This window comes from Phaseolus vulgaris, chromosome 9 (assembly GCF_051622355.1).
Source record: "Phaseolus vulgaris cultivar YP4 chromosome 9, ASM5162235v1, whole genome shotgun sequence".
NCBI classification, from domain to species: domain Eukaryota; kingdom Viridiplantae; phylum Streptophyta; class Magnoliopsida; order Fabales; family Fabaceae; genus Phaseolus; species Phaseolus vulgaris.
In genome coordinates, this window is record NC_143506.1 from 13,832,728 (window position 1) to 13,851,864 (window position 19,137).

The 19,137-nt window shown below is 30.3% G+C and overlaps 2 protein-coding genes across 2 annotated transcripts; both read right to left on the reverse strand.

Annotated features, from left to right (window-relative positions):
• Positions 1-491: 491 nt before the first annotated feature.
• On the reverse strand, positions 492-11,523 carry LOC137822226 (polyadenylate-binding protein 2). The gene is made up of 11 exons (XM_068627124.2): positions 11,407-11,523; positions 11,255-11,310; positions 3,772-3,938; positions 3,398-3,516; positions 2,655-3,305; positions 2,488-2,565; positions 2,320-2,409; positions 2,004-2,138; positions 1,091-1,237; positions 838-1,005; positions 492-734 (listed from the first exon to the last, which is right to left on the reverse strand). Exons 1-11 carry the CDS (start codon positions 11,521-11,523, stop codon positions 492-494), a joined length of 1,971 nt encoding a protein of 656 aa, XP_068483225.2.
• Positions 7,610-8,955, reverse strand: LOC137822770 (WUSCHEL-related homeobox 4). The gene is made up of 3 exons (XM_068627766.2): positions 8,625-8,955; positions 8,074-8,358; positions 7,610-7,963 (listed from the first exon to the last, which is right to left on the reverse strand). Exons 1-3 carry the CDS (start codon positions 8,859-8,861, stop codon positions 7,778-7,780), a joined length of 708 nt encoding a protein of 235 aa, XP_068483867.1. The 5' UTR covers positions 8,862-8,955; the 3' UTR covers positions 7,610-7,777.
• Positions 11,524-19,137: the final 7,614 nt, after the last annotated feature.

Sequence of the window (19,137 nt, forward strand, 5' to 3'; positions counted from 1 at the left end):
CCTGTTAAACTATCTAATCGGTATAATATATGATTCAATGAGGTTGAGCACTAAACAACAAAGAAGGAGCAGCGCCTACCTCCGACGAGACCGCTGAGCAGCAGCACTCAAAAGTTAAAGCCTTGCACTCTTACACTTTTGCATTTATACGGAGTCTTTTTTGATAAAATAGTTTGGCTTCAAAACTGCTTTGTTCCCCTCTCTTTCTTTTTTTCCTGAAGTTTCAGTTAACCTAAAACAAACGAAAGATGGTAAATTAAAGATCTAGCATGCAAGACATCTAAAAGCTGATATCCACTCTTGATATTTTAAAGAAAAGTTGGGGAAAAATAGGAGGGTCATATCAAGCTAATTAGTATTGAGGAGAACAAAAGCAAAATGCAATGTATAAGCAGCAACAATGAGAGTTTCCTAATCCTACTACAAAAAGCCAGAAGCACAAAACTGTGAGTATTTGAATAAGGGTATTCCTGTAAACTGATATACAGACTCTAAAACCATGGATCGTCATCGAGAGAGACAAAACCAAGTTCATCAGCTGGGCAGCTTGGTTGTTGTTCTTCTACTTGTATCAATGAAGCCATGGCCTCCGCAACTTTTGCCGAGAGAGCACGTGGCGACTCAATCAGATGTAACACCTCAGGGTGGTCCATCTCTAAAAGCATACCAGTAACCCTTGATGCCGCATCAGGCTCCAGCTTTTCTACTAAAGGGTATAAACTTTCACCAAGCAGCTGCAAAAACCATTCACAAGAGAGTTGGAATGGCACTTAGTGCGCATGACAAAATTACAACTCAACCCAAATTTGTTGAAATCAACGCAAAAAAAAAACTTACAATCCTCTTGAGTTCAGGATTAGCATTGGCAACGGCTGATGCCAAGGCCTGAAGTGGTACCGGCGGAACACAGCCAAAAAGGATCATTTCTCCCGGTACTCCTGCGGGATGAATATTTTGCATGTTGGGGCCAGGAGGACCTTGATAGAAATTGCCAGTTGGAAGCATCTGAAAGCCACAGCAACAAGTATCCACATCAGAAATAGAGAATGGCAAATACAATGGAATCACCAAAAGGAATACTGAATAAGACCTGTGGGTGTAACATGAGCGGTTGCACAGGAGCTTCTTGTAGGTATCCTCCTGGCTGCGGGTGCCCATGAACTGCATAGAAGTTTGTTATTGGAGGACCAGTTGGCGTCAATCCGCGAGCAAGATGCTGCTGCAAATTAATTGAAGCCTGTAATGGAGATCAAATGTTCATTTAATATTGCAACACAAAGGCAATGCAGGAGGGACAGAAATACAGAATATACTTAATAAGATAGGATTGATATTCAAATAAGATAACAAATATCATTTGCTGTGAAATAGCTTCAATTGTTGTTAGGGAGATCCTTTAACTGATCTTTTATGAAACAAACTCTTCAATAAATGGAGTGCCAGCAGTTGCTTCAAATGACATCATGTAAACACTTGTGAATATATATAACTACCACTAACTTTAAGATTTACCCATCATCTGTTTGTAAGATGACATGAGATAGGGCCAGTAAATATCATTGCAAGCTTGCTTTGTTAGAAAGTGTGATCAATGGCTCCCTTTCAACATAGGAGTAAATCACTTTTAAAGCAAAAATGTGAAGAAAACAAAAGGGAACTTCAGAAAGCTTGATGTAAATATAATATAATGAATTCATTATTTAATAATAGTAATAATAACAATTATATAATGTACATATATAGAGACATATTGACAACAAATTCATAAGTTGAACATGTTATACAATACATGATTATTAAAATTCAATTTTTAACATATATATACTATAATTAAATAGTGTAAGTACACTCTAATTAACTTTTACTACTTATATAAAAAAAGCTAAGCTAATCGATAATATATTAATATTTAATTATGCACGAGTAAAAACCTAAGACCAACTGAACTGTGGAGCATTACAAGCTTAGAAGGTGAAACTGAAATAAAAAATCAGCTTAATTACTTGAGTTATGAAGTCTGGATGTGTTTGCCTATGCAAAAATGGTGGTTCTAGCCCAGGAGCCCGTATAGTGTACATTGGATGCTGAGGTGCAAGATTAGGGACTGTTGGAGAAGCCCTAGGTTCTGAAAATAATGCCTGCATAGGTGCAAGAAAACGGACTGGTGGAGAAGCCCTAAATTCTGAAAACACTGCCTGCATAACATACGTAAATAATATTACCTGAATGGGATTTAGGAAATTTTATTCCTAAAGATGACCACAACATAGTTATAAAGCATATATTTAACTGCCGACCTGTAGTTGCTTTGTATATTACCTGTAACCTTGCTTTTCTCTCTTCCTTTGTCTGTGCAATGGCAACATAGAGAGGTTTGCCAGCAACCATTCGACCATTCATCGATTCAAGCTACAAGTATCAACAGATTTTGTAAGAGCAACAACCTCCTAGTCAGTTATTAAAGGATAGTCCCTAATATTTACTTACAGCCCGATTTGCTGCCTCCTTATCTGTATATGCAACAAATCCAGATCCTTTACTAAATCCATTTGCATCTCTCATAACCTGTGCATGTCAGGCGAAAACAAACACGCTTCACGGCGATGAAGATTTCAGAAATGCAGATACGAACAAAAATGGAGAAACATACTTACACACGCTGAGGTTATTGCACCAAACTCAGAGAAATATTCTTTGAGTTCTTCATCACCAATACTATCGTCCAAGTTCTTTATATACAAGTTTGTATCTTCCTTAGGAAAGTAAGGCTTCCTATTCAGTACCCCTTTCACATCAAGCTCCCTTTCAGATTTTCTCATGGCTCTTCCAACGTACCACTTCTGACCACAAACAAAAATGCCATCAAGACTGTCCCGAGCTTTAGCAGCATCGTCTGCGTTTGCAAAATTGACAAAACCAAAACCTTTTGATTCACCAACTACATCTTTCATCACTACAGCACTAGTAATAGTCCCATATTCTCCAAAAATTATCTGCAGGTCAGCATCCGTTAATGTCTTTGACAGGTTACTTACATAAACATTATTAAACTTCGCGTCAGTACCATGAAAACTCTCTCTATCCTCCTTTCGCACGAAAGGACCCACATAGAGCTGTTTATTATTGAGCAGCATGCCGTTTAACTTTTGAATCGCTTCTTTTGCAGATGCTTCCGTCTCAAACTGCACAAAACCATAGCCTCTAGACTCGCCAGAAGCATCCCTCGCAACTCTTTGAGATAGAATATTCCCAAAAGACGAAAAGACATCGAATAGACACTTGTCATCGATTGACTTATCCAAATTCTGCGCCATCAATCAAGAAATTACAAGACTTAATAAGCAAGCAGAAAAATATTCAATAATAATCATCAAAGAGAAGAATCAGTAAAAGGCACCTTTATATAAACGTTAGCTATACCACTATTACGAAAACTGGGGTCCCGAATAGAGTACATTACCCTAATGGGTTTCCCGTTCAACGGAGTGAAATTTAGCACATCCAATGCTTTTGCGGCTGCATGGTAGTTAAGATTTGCAATGAAGGTTAGAACAGTCATAAAAACAGAATTCACCATTAGTCATATTAATGCAAGAACAAAAGCTGCTACACCTTTCAATGCAAGAAAGAAAAAGATTAATCCTAAGCAAAAACAATACTATTAATGCAAGAACAAAACCACCAATCCTATCCATGCAAGAACAAACGCCACTAATCCTATCAAACCAAGAACATAAACGACTAATCCTATGAATGCAAGAAGAAACCAACCATGCTGAGCACTACTGAAATTGACGTAGCCGTAACCAAGGGAGGTCTTAGTTTGATAGTCCTTGCAAATTCGAACGGAAACAACTTGGCCAACGTCATTGAAGAGATCATGGAGCTGCTGTTCGTTGATGTTCTGGTCAAGATCCCCGACGAACAACGACATGTTGGTCAACGTGGGTTCACTCCTATGTTGGTCAGGAATTTGCGCCATTATCTCTCTTTCTTTCTTTTTTTCTTGAAAACTGAAAAACTGAATGCGGTAATAGCTTCAATTCAAGAACAACTTGAAATGGATCAATGTAATGGAAAAGTTATGCCCCGAGCAAGTATTTATAAGGAACCCTGTGACTTCTATATCTGAACTAGCCAGTAAATGGTGAGTGTCAATTCTGAATATATACACACGAATTAATAAATTAGACAATTATTAGTCTATTTAACAGAAAATGAAATTATAATTTTTTTTTAGAGAGAACATTGTAATCACTAACTTTGTACGATAATTTTATGTTGAACTCGTGGATTTATTTATTCATTTTCGTTGAATTTTCATTATTCTAAATAAGGAAATATACGAAAAAATATATATTTTTAATTTGAAAAATAATTAAAGTAATATTATATTACAAAGAAATATAATTTAACTTTTTTGGGCACACTCTTACTAAACGAGGGTTCAAAAAAATTTATTAAAAAATAACATTTCAGAATTGTCTTAACCCTTATAAAAAAAAGTAAGAATATCTTACTCCAAAGTCACATACCAAAAGTATTACATAGAACGACAAATTAAGGTCAAACTTCTTGATCATTCTTTTCCTTTTTAATATAACTACCACAACACTGGCCATTGCATAAACCTAAACCTATATTCCAAGACTACTTTCCAAAACTAGCAGCATGATTACAATGACTCTATCTAAATTTTTCACATCTTCTAGAATTAACAGTGTTGACTCCACCAAGACATCACCTTCTCTACAAAGACAACCCCTATATGTGATTAAAGATGTTGATGTTGATGCTCTTCTGTCATTCACGTACTCTGCACCAAATTGCACCAAAGAGCACCATCATCTGTGTATCATCATCACCAAATTATTTTATTATCATGTTAATGCAGATTAAGGGTGATAAAATCTAATAAGAAAAGGAGAAGTTGACTTTCCTTATTTTATGTTTCATCCATGTCCATGATTGGACTTGTGCCATGGTAAGAAATTTCTCAGCATCTATCTTTGCTTGATTAAAAATAGCTTTATTTCTATGCTTCCAAATACACCATATCACAAAAACTCATAGGCCTTTCCACAATTTATTGCCTTCATTATTAAAGCAAATGGTGGAAAATTGTTCAAAATGTTTAACCACCTCATTACGATTCACTGAGCTAATCCCAAGTCACCTATTGCACATATTCCAAACTGTGGTTGAAACCTTACATGAAACAAGAATGTGTGAGATAAATTCCTCTTCCCTCCCGCATAAGACACACAATGTATCTGTCAACATCACACCCCTTTTATACAGATTTAGTTTTGTTGTTATCCTATCTGATAAGGCTCTCCAAACATAAAACTGTGTCGATGACATAACCTTTAGATTCCAAAGATATGCAATCTCTTGTCCACTCCTTGTTCCATGATTTGTTAGCATTTTATAGGCGGATTTTACTAAGAAACTATATGAGGGAGGATCGTTCCATACCCATAAATCCTCCTTATCTTGATGTAGAGGAACCTGTGATATACTTGCCATAAAATCTTCAGCCATAGGTTTTTCCCACTTGAACCATTTCCTTCTCTACTAAAAGCCCACTTTCACCCCTCTGTAGACCAACTTCTGAATCTCCCAATAGGTTTATTAAGTAGGGAGTTATTTTAAATTTTGGGGTATCTCTCTTTCAGCTGAGAATTAGCAAGTCATTCGTCTTCCCAAAATTTGAACTTCTCCCTCGATCCTACTTGCCAAACCAAATTTCAAAATAACCATCTGCTTCCTTAATCTTAAAGCTTACTTTCGATAAATCATTTCACCATATAGATTTATACCCATTTCGAGTCGATGTAACTGAATTTGCCATCCCCCACGACCCATATTTCGATTCTAGTACATCCTTCCAAATGCCATACTCGGGAGAGTCCAATTTTCATAATATTTTGCCAAGAATACCTTATTAAACAGATCAATGCGCTTGATACCGAGCCCACCTCATTTTTCGGTTTACAAATATTCCCCCAACTAATCCAAGCAATTTTCTTCTCATATATATATATATATATATATATATACATATATATATATATATATGTATATATATATATATATACTTATAAATTTATTAATTAATTTAAGAAAATATATCATGAATTTAAATAATAGCGTGTGTCAATTCAATTTTAAAGCTCAAACATTTAAAAATTATTATTTAATATAAATTTAGGAATTGTTGTTGTATGAAAATTTATAGTTGAGAACTAAATTAATTAATTTTGAGAGACTCAGATAGTGTTAATTAAGCAATTCAGAAAATATGTGATATTTTTATATAACTTTTAAGAATATTTGAAGTAACAAAAACATGAAATAAAAATTAATTTTTAGTGACAAAAAATAATTAGTTGTTATAGTGACTAAATTAGAGAGTATTTTAGATACTAAAATATTTTTGGTTTCTAAATTAGTTTTTATTATTGTTAAATAATTTCTAAATTTGTATCTAATTAGCCACCAAAGTTTTTGCTACCAAATTTAGAAACTAAATAATTGGTAGTTAAAACCTTGGTTGCTAATTAGATACCAATTTAGAAATCATTTAACAATAATAGAAACTAATTTAGAAACCAAAAATATTTTAGTTTAGTTTCTAAAATTGTCTCTAATTTAGTTATTATAACAACTATTTTATTTTTAAATTGATTTCTATTTCATGTTTTTCTTGTAGTGTACATTCTAATAATCTGGTACTTTAACTTTTTGATTATTAATATAATTTATTTGAATTCGTTTTCAATGAAATCCATGTAGCCATAGGTTTAATAAAAAAATTAGGGTAGAGGTAATCAATACATAGATACAAAAATGTTTATTTTTAGCTTTTAAAAAATGAACAAGTTGAAAACTACTTATTAATTAAAATATCAGGTAATAAAATAAAATTTATCATATGATAACTAATTTAAATTTCTCGACAAACATTTTTTTGTAAGTCTTAAATCATTTAAGGCAACTATCTCATTGGTCTTTCATTTACAGTCTGTTTCAGTATCACCCCTTTAGACCACACATTTTTTAATCTGTCTCTAAATTGTAAAAATATATGATGGTGAATGTGATCGCAATTCCTACGAGGATAAGGTTATTCCTTTTTATCAATATGCATACACAGTCCACGTGATGGAACTGGTCGGAGTTGTACATTCAAATTACTGGTTTACCTCTTCCTCCTTAGTCTGGTTCTCATGGCCCTACGAGGCACTATGTAGTAAAAGAAATTGGCATAATGGTGAAAAAAAAAAATATATGAATGTACCCTTTAATACTTGATGTGCCCTCCTTTATGAAAGTCTGATTTATGACGGGTGAGTGGAGTATCTAACGTGATAATTTTAGAAGATTTCAGCTACAGGACACTAATGCTTTTTTCGATTTTGAAACTAGAAGAGTAAAAGTATAAACTTAAGAAGAAGAAGAAGAATTAAGAAGGAGTAGGTGCGTGGACTTGTGCGTCCGTAGCTTCTCCTTTTAACCTAGAAGCTTCGTTTGATGTATTTTGTTCCTGTAGTCAAAAGGATCCATCATTTTCAAAGTCACACACATGTAGCTGAAATCAACAAATAAAGGGAGACAAATCGCTTTGGTTCGGTTCCAAAGTCAGGAATAGCATTAAGTGGAAGAGTACAGATCAGAGACACTTTGTCTTTCTTCTTTCCCAATACAAAGGAAAAAGAAAAGTAAAGCAAATTAAACCACATTCATTCAATCAGCTTGGTTGGATAATTAATGGTCAGTTTCTCAAACCCCTTAATCTTCCTTCCGGCTGCAATGGAAAAAGCTCCAGAGTTCTATGTTCCTCCTCTTCACACAGTGATGATGATGACATGCTTTGCTCTTCCAAACAATCAAATACCCATCTCCTACACTTCTTTTTACACGGACTACCTTCCTCCTCATCTCTGTCCACTACTTCCCCCTGCAATAATTCATTAAATTAATTCCACTTTTCTTTTGTTTTAAAAACAAAATTCTCGTACACAATACATTACTATGTATCATCATTACTAGGTTAGTGCATATACATACCCTTGCTGTCTCTAAAGTAACAACAGTATGAATTGTGGGAGTTCGAGGACTATGAGAAAAGGCAAGGCTGTTACGCTTCTGCTTTTGTCTCTCGCGTGCTTTGTGATTCTGAAACCAATAGAACACATTCTTCCCTTCAATCTTTCCGTACTTTCCTAGCTGAACCGTGATTTGCTCTATCTGCTGAGCATTTGGAGTTCTCGTCCCTCCTTTGTACAGCATCTCCAATATACCTATCTGTTCTTGCGTCGGATTCCACCGCGTCCCTCCTGGAAGCGTTTCAACCTGCATTAATCATACCAACAAACATTTAACAAAAAATAAACTTTGTGATCGGTTCCTTCCTTTCTCAAAATAAACTTTAATTAATTAACTGCATGTGCATCGTCGCATATAGTAGTATGCTGTACGTGCATACGTGCACGTGAATTATAGTACTAATGCAAGGATATGATGGGCAGAGAGGGAAATTAAATTAATTAAAGAAAAAAGAAGAGAGGTGAAGGGATATGATAGTAATAATAGTGATAATTAGATAATAATATGCAGACCTGGGCTTGGGGTGAAGGTGGATCCTTGTTATTGTGGATTAAGGAAACTAGTTTTCTGGGACCACTTTCTGGTCTGATGAAGCTCTTGAGATCGAAAGGAAGAGAAGGGGTGGTGGTGGTGTGGAGGCTGGGAAGCTTGGGAGCAAGAGGGCGTAATCGGTTGCAGCCAAGGGTGAGGAAAGGTTCGTGCTCCCAGAATGCACGTGTGAAGTGATGCACCTTCATGCTGGTGGTCATGGTGAAGAGAAGAGAGGATGATAGAAGATGATATAGAAGAGGATTAGATGAGACTTTAGTAAAGTGGAGAAAGTGGGAAATGAGGTGTTGCCTACAAAAACCAAGACCAAATGATGAGATGTAGTTGACTTAAGAATTTCCACCTATAAATTAAAGTAAAAGGCAATGCAACTCACCCAATCTAAAGTAAAACTAAAATATATTTTAAAGGAAAAGCACAATTCCACCGTACACAGTAAATTATTACCATAGGCAGTCATTATTGAAAAATTCCAGTCACATATTCCTAATACTTTCTCTTTTGAGTTCTGTATCAATAATTAAATTTAGCATAACATTTGAAACGTCTTTTGTTTATACTACTAGTCCTGCACCCGTGCATGTATTCTATAAAAAAAAAAAAAATTATAATAATAAAGATTATAATAAGAAAAAGTTATAATATTAAAAAATAAAATAGATTATGCAATCCAACATCATAATGCTACATCATCTAATAAAAAATAAAAGTATAAATTAGATGTAACAATAATAATTTAAAACATAATTATAAGTTATACTTATTTAATTAATCTCAAATTTAAAGTGTTATACTTATTTAATTAATCTCAAATTTAAAGTGTTAACCAGGTAATAAGATAAAGTCAACACTTAATAAGACATCCAACGATTTTTGAAAGCATACAAATAATATAATTTTTAAAGGGAGTAGTAGATGTATTGGAAGTGTTTGGTTTGGTTCAACTGAAGGTTTGGTCTTAGGTTACATCTAAGTCACATTCTACGCATTTTTCCTTCTCTGATTGGTGACTTGATTCTTTGGTTTGAATTCGGATGATCTCATGATTTACCTTTTTAAATGTATGAGTGGAAGTTTTAGGTGATTTTTTCCCGGATTTAAATAAGAGTGGGAGGTTAAAGGTCGAGTTTCATGTATAAGGGTTGGATCACCCCTAAAGTAATTCATATTTATTATTTTTTTTCTGATAATAAAAATCTTAACCGATAACTTAAATGTAAAAGTTATGGAAAAAATATATAAAAAAGACAAGAGACTACTTATATCCAAAGATTAAAATTTACATAGTTATCACATTATACAAATATAATATTCTCTTAATTGGCATGCACAGCTAAATCATATTAAAATATTCAATCAAGGGTCTTAAGAATTTAAAAAAATATTTTTTCAACATCGAAAAAGGGAAAAAAAAATAACTGTTTAAAGTGTGGCATTGACACAATATTTAAGAACAAGAACCATGATTAACAAAAAAAATATTTGCTTTTCATCTGAAAATATTATTAGTTGTGTTTAATAATACTACAGTAAAAATTAATTGTAATGAATAACTTAACTGTATAATCTCATAATCTTTTTTTTTCATTTAATTATTATGCTATTTGTCATATAATTACAATTACATTTCAACTAATATTTAATTAAAAATATTAATTTAATGTTTTAAAGTTCTAAAAATTGAAATGCAAATAAAAAATGATCAATGTATGAGTTTTAGAAGAATTCATTATTTGAATCCCTAAACTAAGGAATAACGTGCATTAAAAATATATGTTAAAAATGTGTGTTTTTAGTTTACTACAGATTAAGAAAAAATCAGTTATATATCCACATTAAATTTTACGAATCTATTAATTTCTTTTCAAAATGCCTCTCCTTAAAAACAAAAAACAAAAAAATATTATGGTGGTGAAACTAAAGGTTAAATTTTAATTAAAATTAAGATATGTTAGGAAAATATGAGTAAATAAAGTAAAATTAGTTCAAATTTATTTATATTTAAAAGATGTGGTTTTTCTATTGAATATTGATAAATAAGAATAAGGAGATAATATTTATTCTGCATTTATTATGATATGAATAAAAGGTATAAAATAGAAAAGAGGTTAAATAAAGATGTTAATGAGCGCGTGTGGAGAAGGGGTGTGTGTTGGCCCGTCAAACGAGGAGTTATTTTCTTGCTTTGATGATAAGGTATCGATGCTTTTCGGTGGCCTCTTTCCCTCTCTCTCTCTTTCAAAGCTTTTGGTCATCAATAAAGTGATGTGAGGAATGCAAAAAGATTCCTCCAATCCCAAAACTTGAAAACGGAAGCCCTTCGATCTGCTTTTCAGGATACGGATTTTTATATCCAAAAGGATGAATAAAAGGATGAATGGGATTGTCCTTTTCCACTGCCAGAGAATGTCCAACACTCGCTCCACCCCAATTTCCCACTCTTTCGGGAACTCACTCTACTTCAATTTCCCAACTCCACTTCTACTATATCCAAATTCACTCCACTCTATTTCTATAAACATTTTATAACCCCAAAAGGGATCATCATCAAGTGAACCAAGAAAACCTGTGAGAAGTGGGGTTTGCAAATAATCCATATGATTGAGTGTTGAGTGCAGCTGGCAACTGGTCGGATAACTGATCACTGTTCTTTCACCAACCCAGCTGGGCACGTCACTAAACATTTTTTTTTCCATGTAATTCCACTCTCTATTTACTTCTGCACACGTGTCTCAGTCAAAATACATGATGGCCAATCATCACATCACAATCATGCACCTCCAAGCTGCGCGTGAGTTTTCCTGTTTCACTCCTTTGGATATCATTATCGAACCCTTTATGCCCCATCAACACCTTTTCCATACGCTAACTTTCCTCTTACGGCTAATTATGCCACCAATAAACCATTCTCTGCCAAATACGATTACAGCATTTGCGCTATCAAAATAACCTCTATGTCATCAATGACCTCAATTTTCACATAACAATTCAATTTTACCTATCATTGGAGAAAGATAAAAGTTACTTAAAAGGACATTCGGTGGCGAATAAATGGTAATGTATCAGTGTCATTAACGAGGGAAAAGATACAATTTCATATCTGAAATGTCACAAAAACAATTCTAACGTGTTAAAGTGTTGTACAGTAATTAACATTTGTTTTTACTGTTCGGTGTTTATGTGATTAAGTTGTAGAGTTCTGGTTATCTTTGTGGAAGATTGAGTTTTAAAATACTGATATGTATGAATGAGAAATATTTTGCTGTAAAGAAGTCATCAGAACGTAACATTGGAACAATAAAATTAAAATTTATCATAAAAAAAAACATTATAGAAAGATAATGATGAAAGTTACATGATTATTATAAGACTTGCAAAAGTTAACATAGAATTATCTAGATCATCAAGGTTAATTTTGGTATATTTCATAAGTAGGTTTTGATGCATAATTTTGTTAAATTTGTAATAGGTGGCTATTATTTTGAAGCTTAGATAAATTTATTATAGATTTATTTGGTTTTGATATAAAAAAAATTAAGATTGTAAAATCATATGGAATAGAGTATGAGGTGATGTGGTTGTGACTTTTGTACTTGGAATACTCCTTAAATATTTCCTTTAATTATTATTTCATTTTTTATTAGAAAAAAGTAATTTACATAAGATTATATATAAATAGTATATCAGACTCCTTATTCGAGGAAGGAAAATGGATTAAGAAAAAAAATATATAACTACCACTAACTTTAAGATTTACCCATCATCTGTTTGAGAGGACATGAGATAGGGCCAGTAAATATCATTGCAAGCTTGCTTTGTTAGAAAGTGTGATCAATGGCTCCCTTTCAACATAGGAGTAAATCACTTTTAAAGCAAAAATGTGAAGAAAACAAAAGGGAACTTCAGAAAGCTTGATGTAAATATAATATAATGAATTCATTATTTAATAATAATAATAATTATATAATGTACATGTATAGAGACAAATTGACAACAAATTCATAAGTTGAACATGTTATACAATACATTATTATTAAAATTAAATTTTTAACATATATATATATATATATACTATAATTAAATAGTGTAAGTACACTCTAATTAACTTTTACTACTTATATGAAAAAAGCTAAGCTAATCGATAATATATTAATATTTAATTCACACCATACAAACATTCAATACTGCTGGCTCCTTAGTCTGACGTGACCCCGAATTTCGTTATGCAAATTCCCTCCAAAAACGTAACCCTAATCCTTGGTGAGTTGTATTGTGTTATCTACCAGCTCATTTGTACTTTAAAATGATTTTAAGGGTACCAGCAATTTTCAGTATTTTTTTCACTGTCGATTTTGTTTTTTTTTTTTATTCAATGATAGAGTGCATAAGAGTACTTAAAGTGTCCCACGTGAAGTTTCTACTTTAATTGAAAGAATTGTTATCACGAAAAGCCATTTGGAATTTAATTTTCAATAATTTTTGTCAAATTGTTACTGAAAACTTTGAACGAGAAAAAAATTGCTTAAATTGGGTTCATGTTGAAAGTTGGCCAGTTGTTTTGATTCTTCATAACCTTGGCCATTATTCAAATTAAGTTGAAAAGTTTGGTTTAAAAGGTGGCTTTTTTAATCTTTAATTATCCCATTAGACAGATGTGAGTTTATGGGAACATCGAAATCGTGGGATGATGATAGCAAGGTTGACAAATAATAGACTATGAGCTTGAGGCAATGTTTTTTGTCTCACATTACACAGATCTCGTATCTGATTGCACCACATTTATCACAATTCCCTTCAATCACGACAACAAAAGATTTTCCCTCTCATTCCATGCCAATCAACCAATGCTGCCCCTATTTACACATACGTAAGCCTTTCATTATTCTCTTCCTATTTTCATTTTTTTGTTTGTTTTACAGCTAACATATTTTTAATTTGTGTATATTTACCTTACTTTTGTCCTCATACTTATATTTATTTTAACTATTAAAAAAATTTAATTTATTTTAAATTTTTTTTTTTAGTGCTATTAGATTGAAAAGAAGAAAAATGTGTATTTTTTAACATTTAATTTTTAATAATTTTACATTTCATTTAGTTTAATTTTTATATTCTATAATATATGATTTAATAAATATTTAAAAAAGTACAAACAGAATTTAAATATTGGAGATGGTAATAAATAAGATTTTTTATTACTTAAAAAAAATATAACAATAAATATAAAATTTTAATTTGAAAAGGTGGACATATATCCAAAGAAACACTCATCATTTGTTACAATCCATAAATCTGTCGGTCCCAAAATTGCATATTTATTGTACCGAGTTAATGTTTTCTAATTTTTTTTAAATACTAAAAAAAACGTGATATTAGCTATCAGATATTTGTGTTTAGTGTGGACGTGATTTTCATTGATTTCACAAAATCGATGTAAAATTAACAGAAGCACGAAAAGATTTCGAAAAAAATAATAATTTTGTGTCAATCATAATTTTAAAGTCTAATTTAAGTTGTGCGTCGAGATACTTTTAGAAATAAATATGTTACATTGTCAACGTATTGTTATATTTTAATTTTTTAAATATTATTTATTCTAAATTTATTTAATGTATAATATTATAATAGATATTTTAATTTTAAATTATTTATTGTATTTATTTCAAATTTAATTTTTTTAATATTATAATTAAATTTTAAATTTTTTATATAAGTTAGTTAAATTAAATTTATTAAATTGGTTAAATATTTGATTTTAAAATTATTTAAAGAAATTATCTCAAAAGTTTATAAATAATTAAGAAATGGAAAAAAAAATTGAGTAAAAAAATAGGTATTTAAATTTTGTAAATGTTATATAAAATATTTAAATTTTTTTAAAATTATTTATTTTAAATTTATTTAATTTATAATATGAAATGGATGAGCTCGCATTTTCATCCCTAACTTTATTTATTTTTTAAATGTTCACCACTTGTTCTTGCTATATTCTAAAAAGGAGTTGAATCTGCACAGATATGTGGTCATTGATAGCAAAAAAGTAAACATGGTGTTAGAGAGGAAAATCCATATGCTGGATAGACTCTACATTGGAATCAATGAGACTGTTATTTGATGAAATGTGTATGACACACCTAAGAAGGTAGGTTCTTTTGTTTTTGTTTATTCTTCGTGTATAGAAAAAGTGGTAGATAGTTATATGAATACTTCATGTTTTCTTATAATTACCGACATATACACTAACAATATTTAATTATTTCTTAAATAACATTATAATATGATTTTCACGGGTTTATTTTTATATTATTCAGGTTAAAACCTTTATTAAGTCATTTACTTAGAGTTGTAGTTTTTTTCGTTAAATCATATTTGGGAAACGTGTTTCCCGAAGTTTTAAAACTCTTGTTAAATACAATGAATTTAAGAACCCCCGTAAAATACCATAGGTTTCAAAACCTCCATAAATATCATGGATTTCAAAACTTTCGTTAAATATCATGAGTTTAAAAATCTCAATAAATTAATATGGGTATAAGAAACTCCATAAAATACCATGAGTTTCAAAATTTTCATAAAATGACTTGTTTGAAATAACCTTCAACCCTATTTTCCACCATTTCTAATGATCCTCCTAACTTCTCTCTTCCACCGTAAGCACACTGCTCCCTGACATTGGCTCATTAGCCGTCTACGACAGACGTAACAAGGAATCACAATTCATCCACACTTATGTCAATTATATCTAAGGAGAAAAAATAAATAAGGAACTATCTTCTTCTTACTCCAATATTGTTTCTTCCATCACCTTGATATCCTAACTTTGGTCACAAGCCACCATTACCTAGCTCGAGAACAACTTATTTACATATCCTAAATAATTGCATTATCTATCATATGTGGGTTTTAAAGTCATGTGTGTTCTTAGCTAAAGATCGTAAGAACATATTGGGAGGAGAAATTAACTTTATTACTTCTCACTTTCACAGTATTAATTATTAGATGCATTTTAAAAAAAAGTCTTAATTTAAAATATTTCAAAATTACAAGAATTAAATATTAACAATTATAACTAAAAGTAAAATTGCACATAAAATATACGTACATTGAAAGTTAAAACAAAATAAGCCAAATTTTTTGAAGTATGAACTTGTAACAAAATAAACTATGAATTATATAAACCAACTACCATCAATCATAAGAAGTATGCAAATAGTGTTGAAATACTTATTACCCAAGTTTAGTTGTTTAAATACTTATTATCCAAAGTTATTTTGTTGAGTTTTAGAATAAATTTTTGAAACTCTAGAAAACTTATTTGTAATGTAAAATTACACTTTCAAAATTTTATAGAATTTAGTTATAAAATATATTAAAACTATATAGTTTTAATTATTTATTTATAAATAGATTTAATTATATTTATTTGTTGAAGTTTGAAAATTTTGTAGTATTTTATTAAGGTTCAACAATAAATCTTTGAAATTTAACGAAGGTTAAAAAAACCTCCGTTATTTTAATGAGGTTTTAAAATAAACCTTTGAAATTTAATTAATGTTAAAAAAACTTTCGTTATTTTGTTAAAATTTTAAAATAAACCTTTGAAATTTAACAAAGGTTAAAAAAACCTTTATTATTTTGCCGAGGTTTAAAAATAAATTTGGAAAGGTTAAAAAAAACATCTGTTAATTAAATCAATTCTTAGAATTATATTAACCTTCGTTAAAACTCTTTTTTCTTATAGCATATATCTTGCTTTAATATATCAATTGTTACACTTTTGAAAAAAAAATGTACAAAAATAATAAGTATTTAATAATTTTATTAGAAAATTTACATAGTTAAAAATATATTATTTATTTTAATATAAATAAGAATATTTTTAAAATAAAACATATTTTTTATGTTTGTAAATGTAATTAAATTTGTTTTTTTTTTCATTTACATTTTTCTTTTTTTATAACTTTGCTTCTTAAATTTTTTAAAATAAATTCTTTCACTGTTTAGTTTGGTATAAAATTTGTATAATATGTTATTGGCATGTCACTTTGCATTGATAGATGATTTAACGTTTTTAACATTATGATATACATGACATTGGTGTGGAGTGTGTACCAATTTTACTTATGATTAAGAAAATTAATTGATCTCGTTGTTCACTGAGATTATTTTCTTCACAGAATTTAGGACATTAAGAAATCCGAAACCATTTTTCCTCATAACAATAAACATTGTTATATCTAAATATATGATATACTATCTTTAAAAGTAACCAGAATAATTTCCAAAAAATAAAATAGTTTAAAATTTCTAAAAATGGAAATGACCAAAATTATTAAACTCTAGGGATGGGCTTTTATTAAAAAAAAAACAAGGCAATTGCTTCATACACCATATAATTGCACCCAATTCCAGTGGAAAAAAGGAAAATGTTAATGTATTATTTTTTTATTGAGAATTTTTTATCCTGAATGAGCTTTTTATTTTTGTTTCTGGATTTTTATGTTCGGAACACAGAAAGCTCTTCCGGATCAAGTTTTTTTAGAATGTGTTATTTTTAATTCTAAATTTTCATATCTGGAATAAAGAGTATTTTTGGAATTTTAAAATATGTTGGTGCAGGTTCAAAAGTATTGGGTGTAGGAAGAATTTGCCTAGAAACAAAAGAGTCCAGTGATGGGCTTGCTAATTCTTGAGATGGACTGGGAGGGTGGCGAGAAATTGACTGTTTCTTCCTGCACCTCCATAGGTTCTTCTGCTATCCGCATACAAAATGTGAAAATATATTTTTATCCTTATTGTACCACCCCATAGAGTAGCTTTCAGATTATATAATCTAGACACACATTTCAAAAAAAAATTCGGATTACATAATTTGGAAACTAATTATGCATATGAAAAAAGGCTTCCGATTTATGTAATCCGGAAATTAAAACGAATTTGGTAACAGAAAAGTATTTTTGGAAATATGAAAATTTATGAAGGTAAGAGAAAAATATATGGAGGTGCAGGAAGAAACAGCCGGAGAAATTTTGTCCAGCCAGATCAGCATAGCCATCTACTTCAAATAGAAGGTCATTTCATTCTGCACCCCATGTTTCGAAGTTGCATTCCTTAGGGGGTAGTGAAATGCCTAAAGTACTCCTGGATTAAATTTATAAAACAAGTTTATTTTGGATTGGGTGATAATTCAGAAAGGTTCTAGATTGCATAATTTGATATTTTGAATTTCACAATTCAAAACATATTTTGAAGTTTTGTGTATATTTTTTAATATATTTTTTTTATTTAAAATATAGTTTAGAATATGCTAATCATCTTGCTAACTTTTAACACGCATGAAGGTCTTTGTTTTTTTTTCAAGTCCATCCTCACTAGTCTCCACCCTTTCTATAAAGGAAAATCCATTGGCCCTTTACCTTGTTTTTCTTTTCTTTTCAGCAATTATCAATACGGGTTAACATCAATTAAGTTCTTATAATTTTTTCATTTTGATTATTTAATATTTAGTATCACTAAATTTAGTTCATTTAATATAATTTTGTATGTGCATTGAGTTTAGCAACACTATATATCATAGATGGTTCACATTATTAAGTGTATACAATTTTATGTATTTCACTAAATAACTTTATTTTAATGCATATTTCTTTTTTTCATTATAAAATAATTGTATTTTTTATATAAAAATAAAGTTTAAATAAGTTTTAGATCCTTATAATATATAACTACATTTTGTTTTGAATACCCAATAATTGCTAACATTCTTGATGGGTTGTATGTTAAGAGGTCATGTTAGTAATTGAGTAGAATGACATAAATTTTTTAAAATAATTTTGTTTCAAGGAAAGAAATTAATCAAGGTGATGTTGTTTCTCTTCGTGAGAGTTTAGTTCATTTTTGTTTCTTCCTTTTCACATTGAAATCCCATAGAAGATAACGATGGATAGGTATAAGAAATTTGTTTCTATATATATTTTTAATCTTTAGTTTCATCATTAAATAGGATGTCAATAAACCACTGAAAATAACATGATCACTCATCACTTAAAATATGTCAATAAATCACAGGAACCAAATATAAATACAAATTTTATGGGACTAGAAAGTTTTTTATTTTATTAAAGACTAAAAATAAAATGTAAAACTTTCTATGAAACTAAAAAAAAATGTCAGTCATATTCCAGCATCGATGTCTCAATTAATAAATAGGTACTCACTTACGAATATTACTAAATGATAGAAATCAAACGGAAAATATTTTTTTACTAAAGAACATATACAAGATTCACAAATTTACGAGGATAAAAGAAGTTATTTAAACCTTAAAATTATATAGATATGTTTTTAAAATAAAAAATATACAGTTGTCACATTCCATACATCAGTTATAATATAGATAAACACTTATTTTGATTCACGAGAGTCTTTATGTGAGTAGTTTTTTTAATCTTCTTTTCACAATCTATCTCTTGGAAA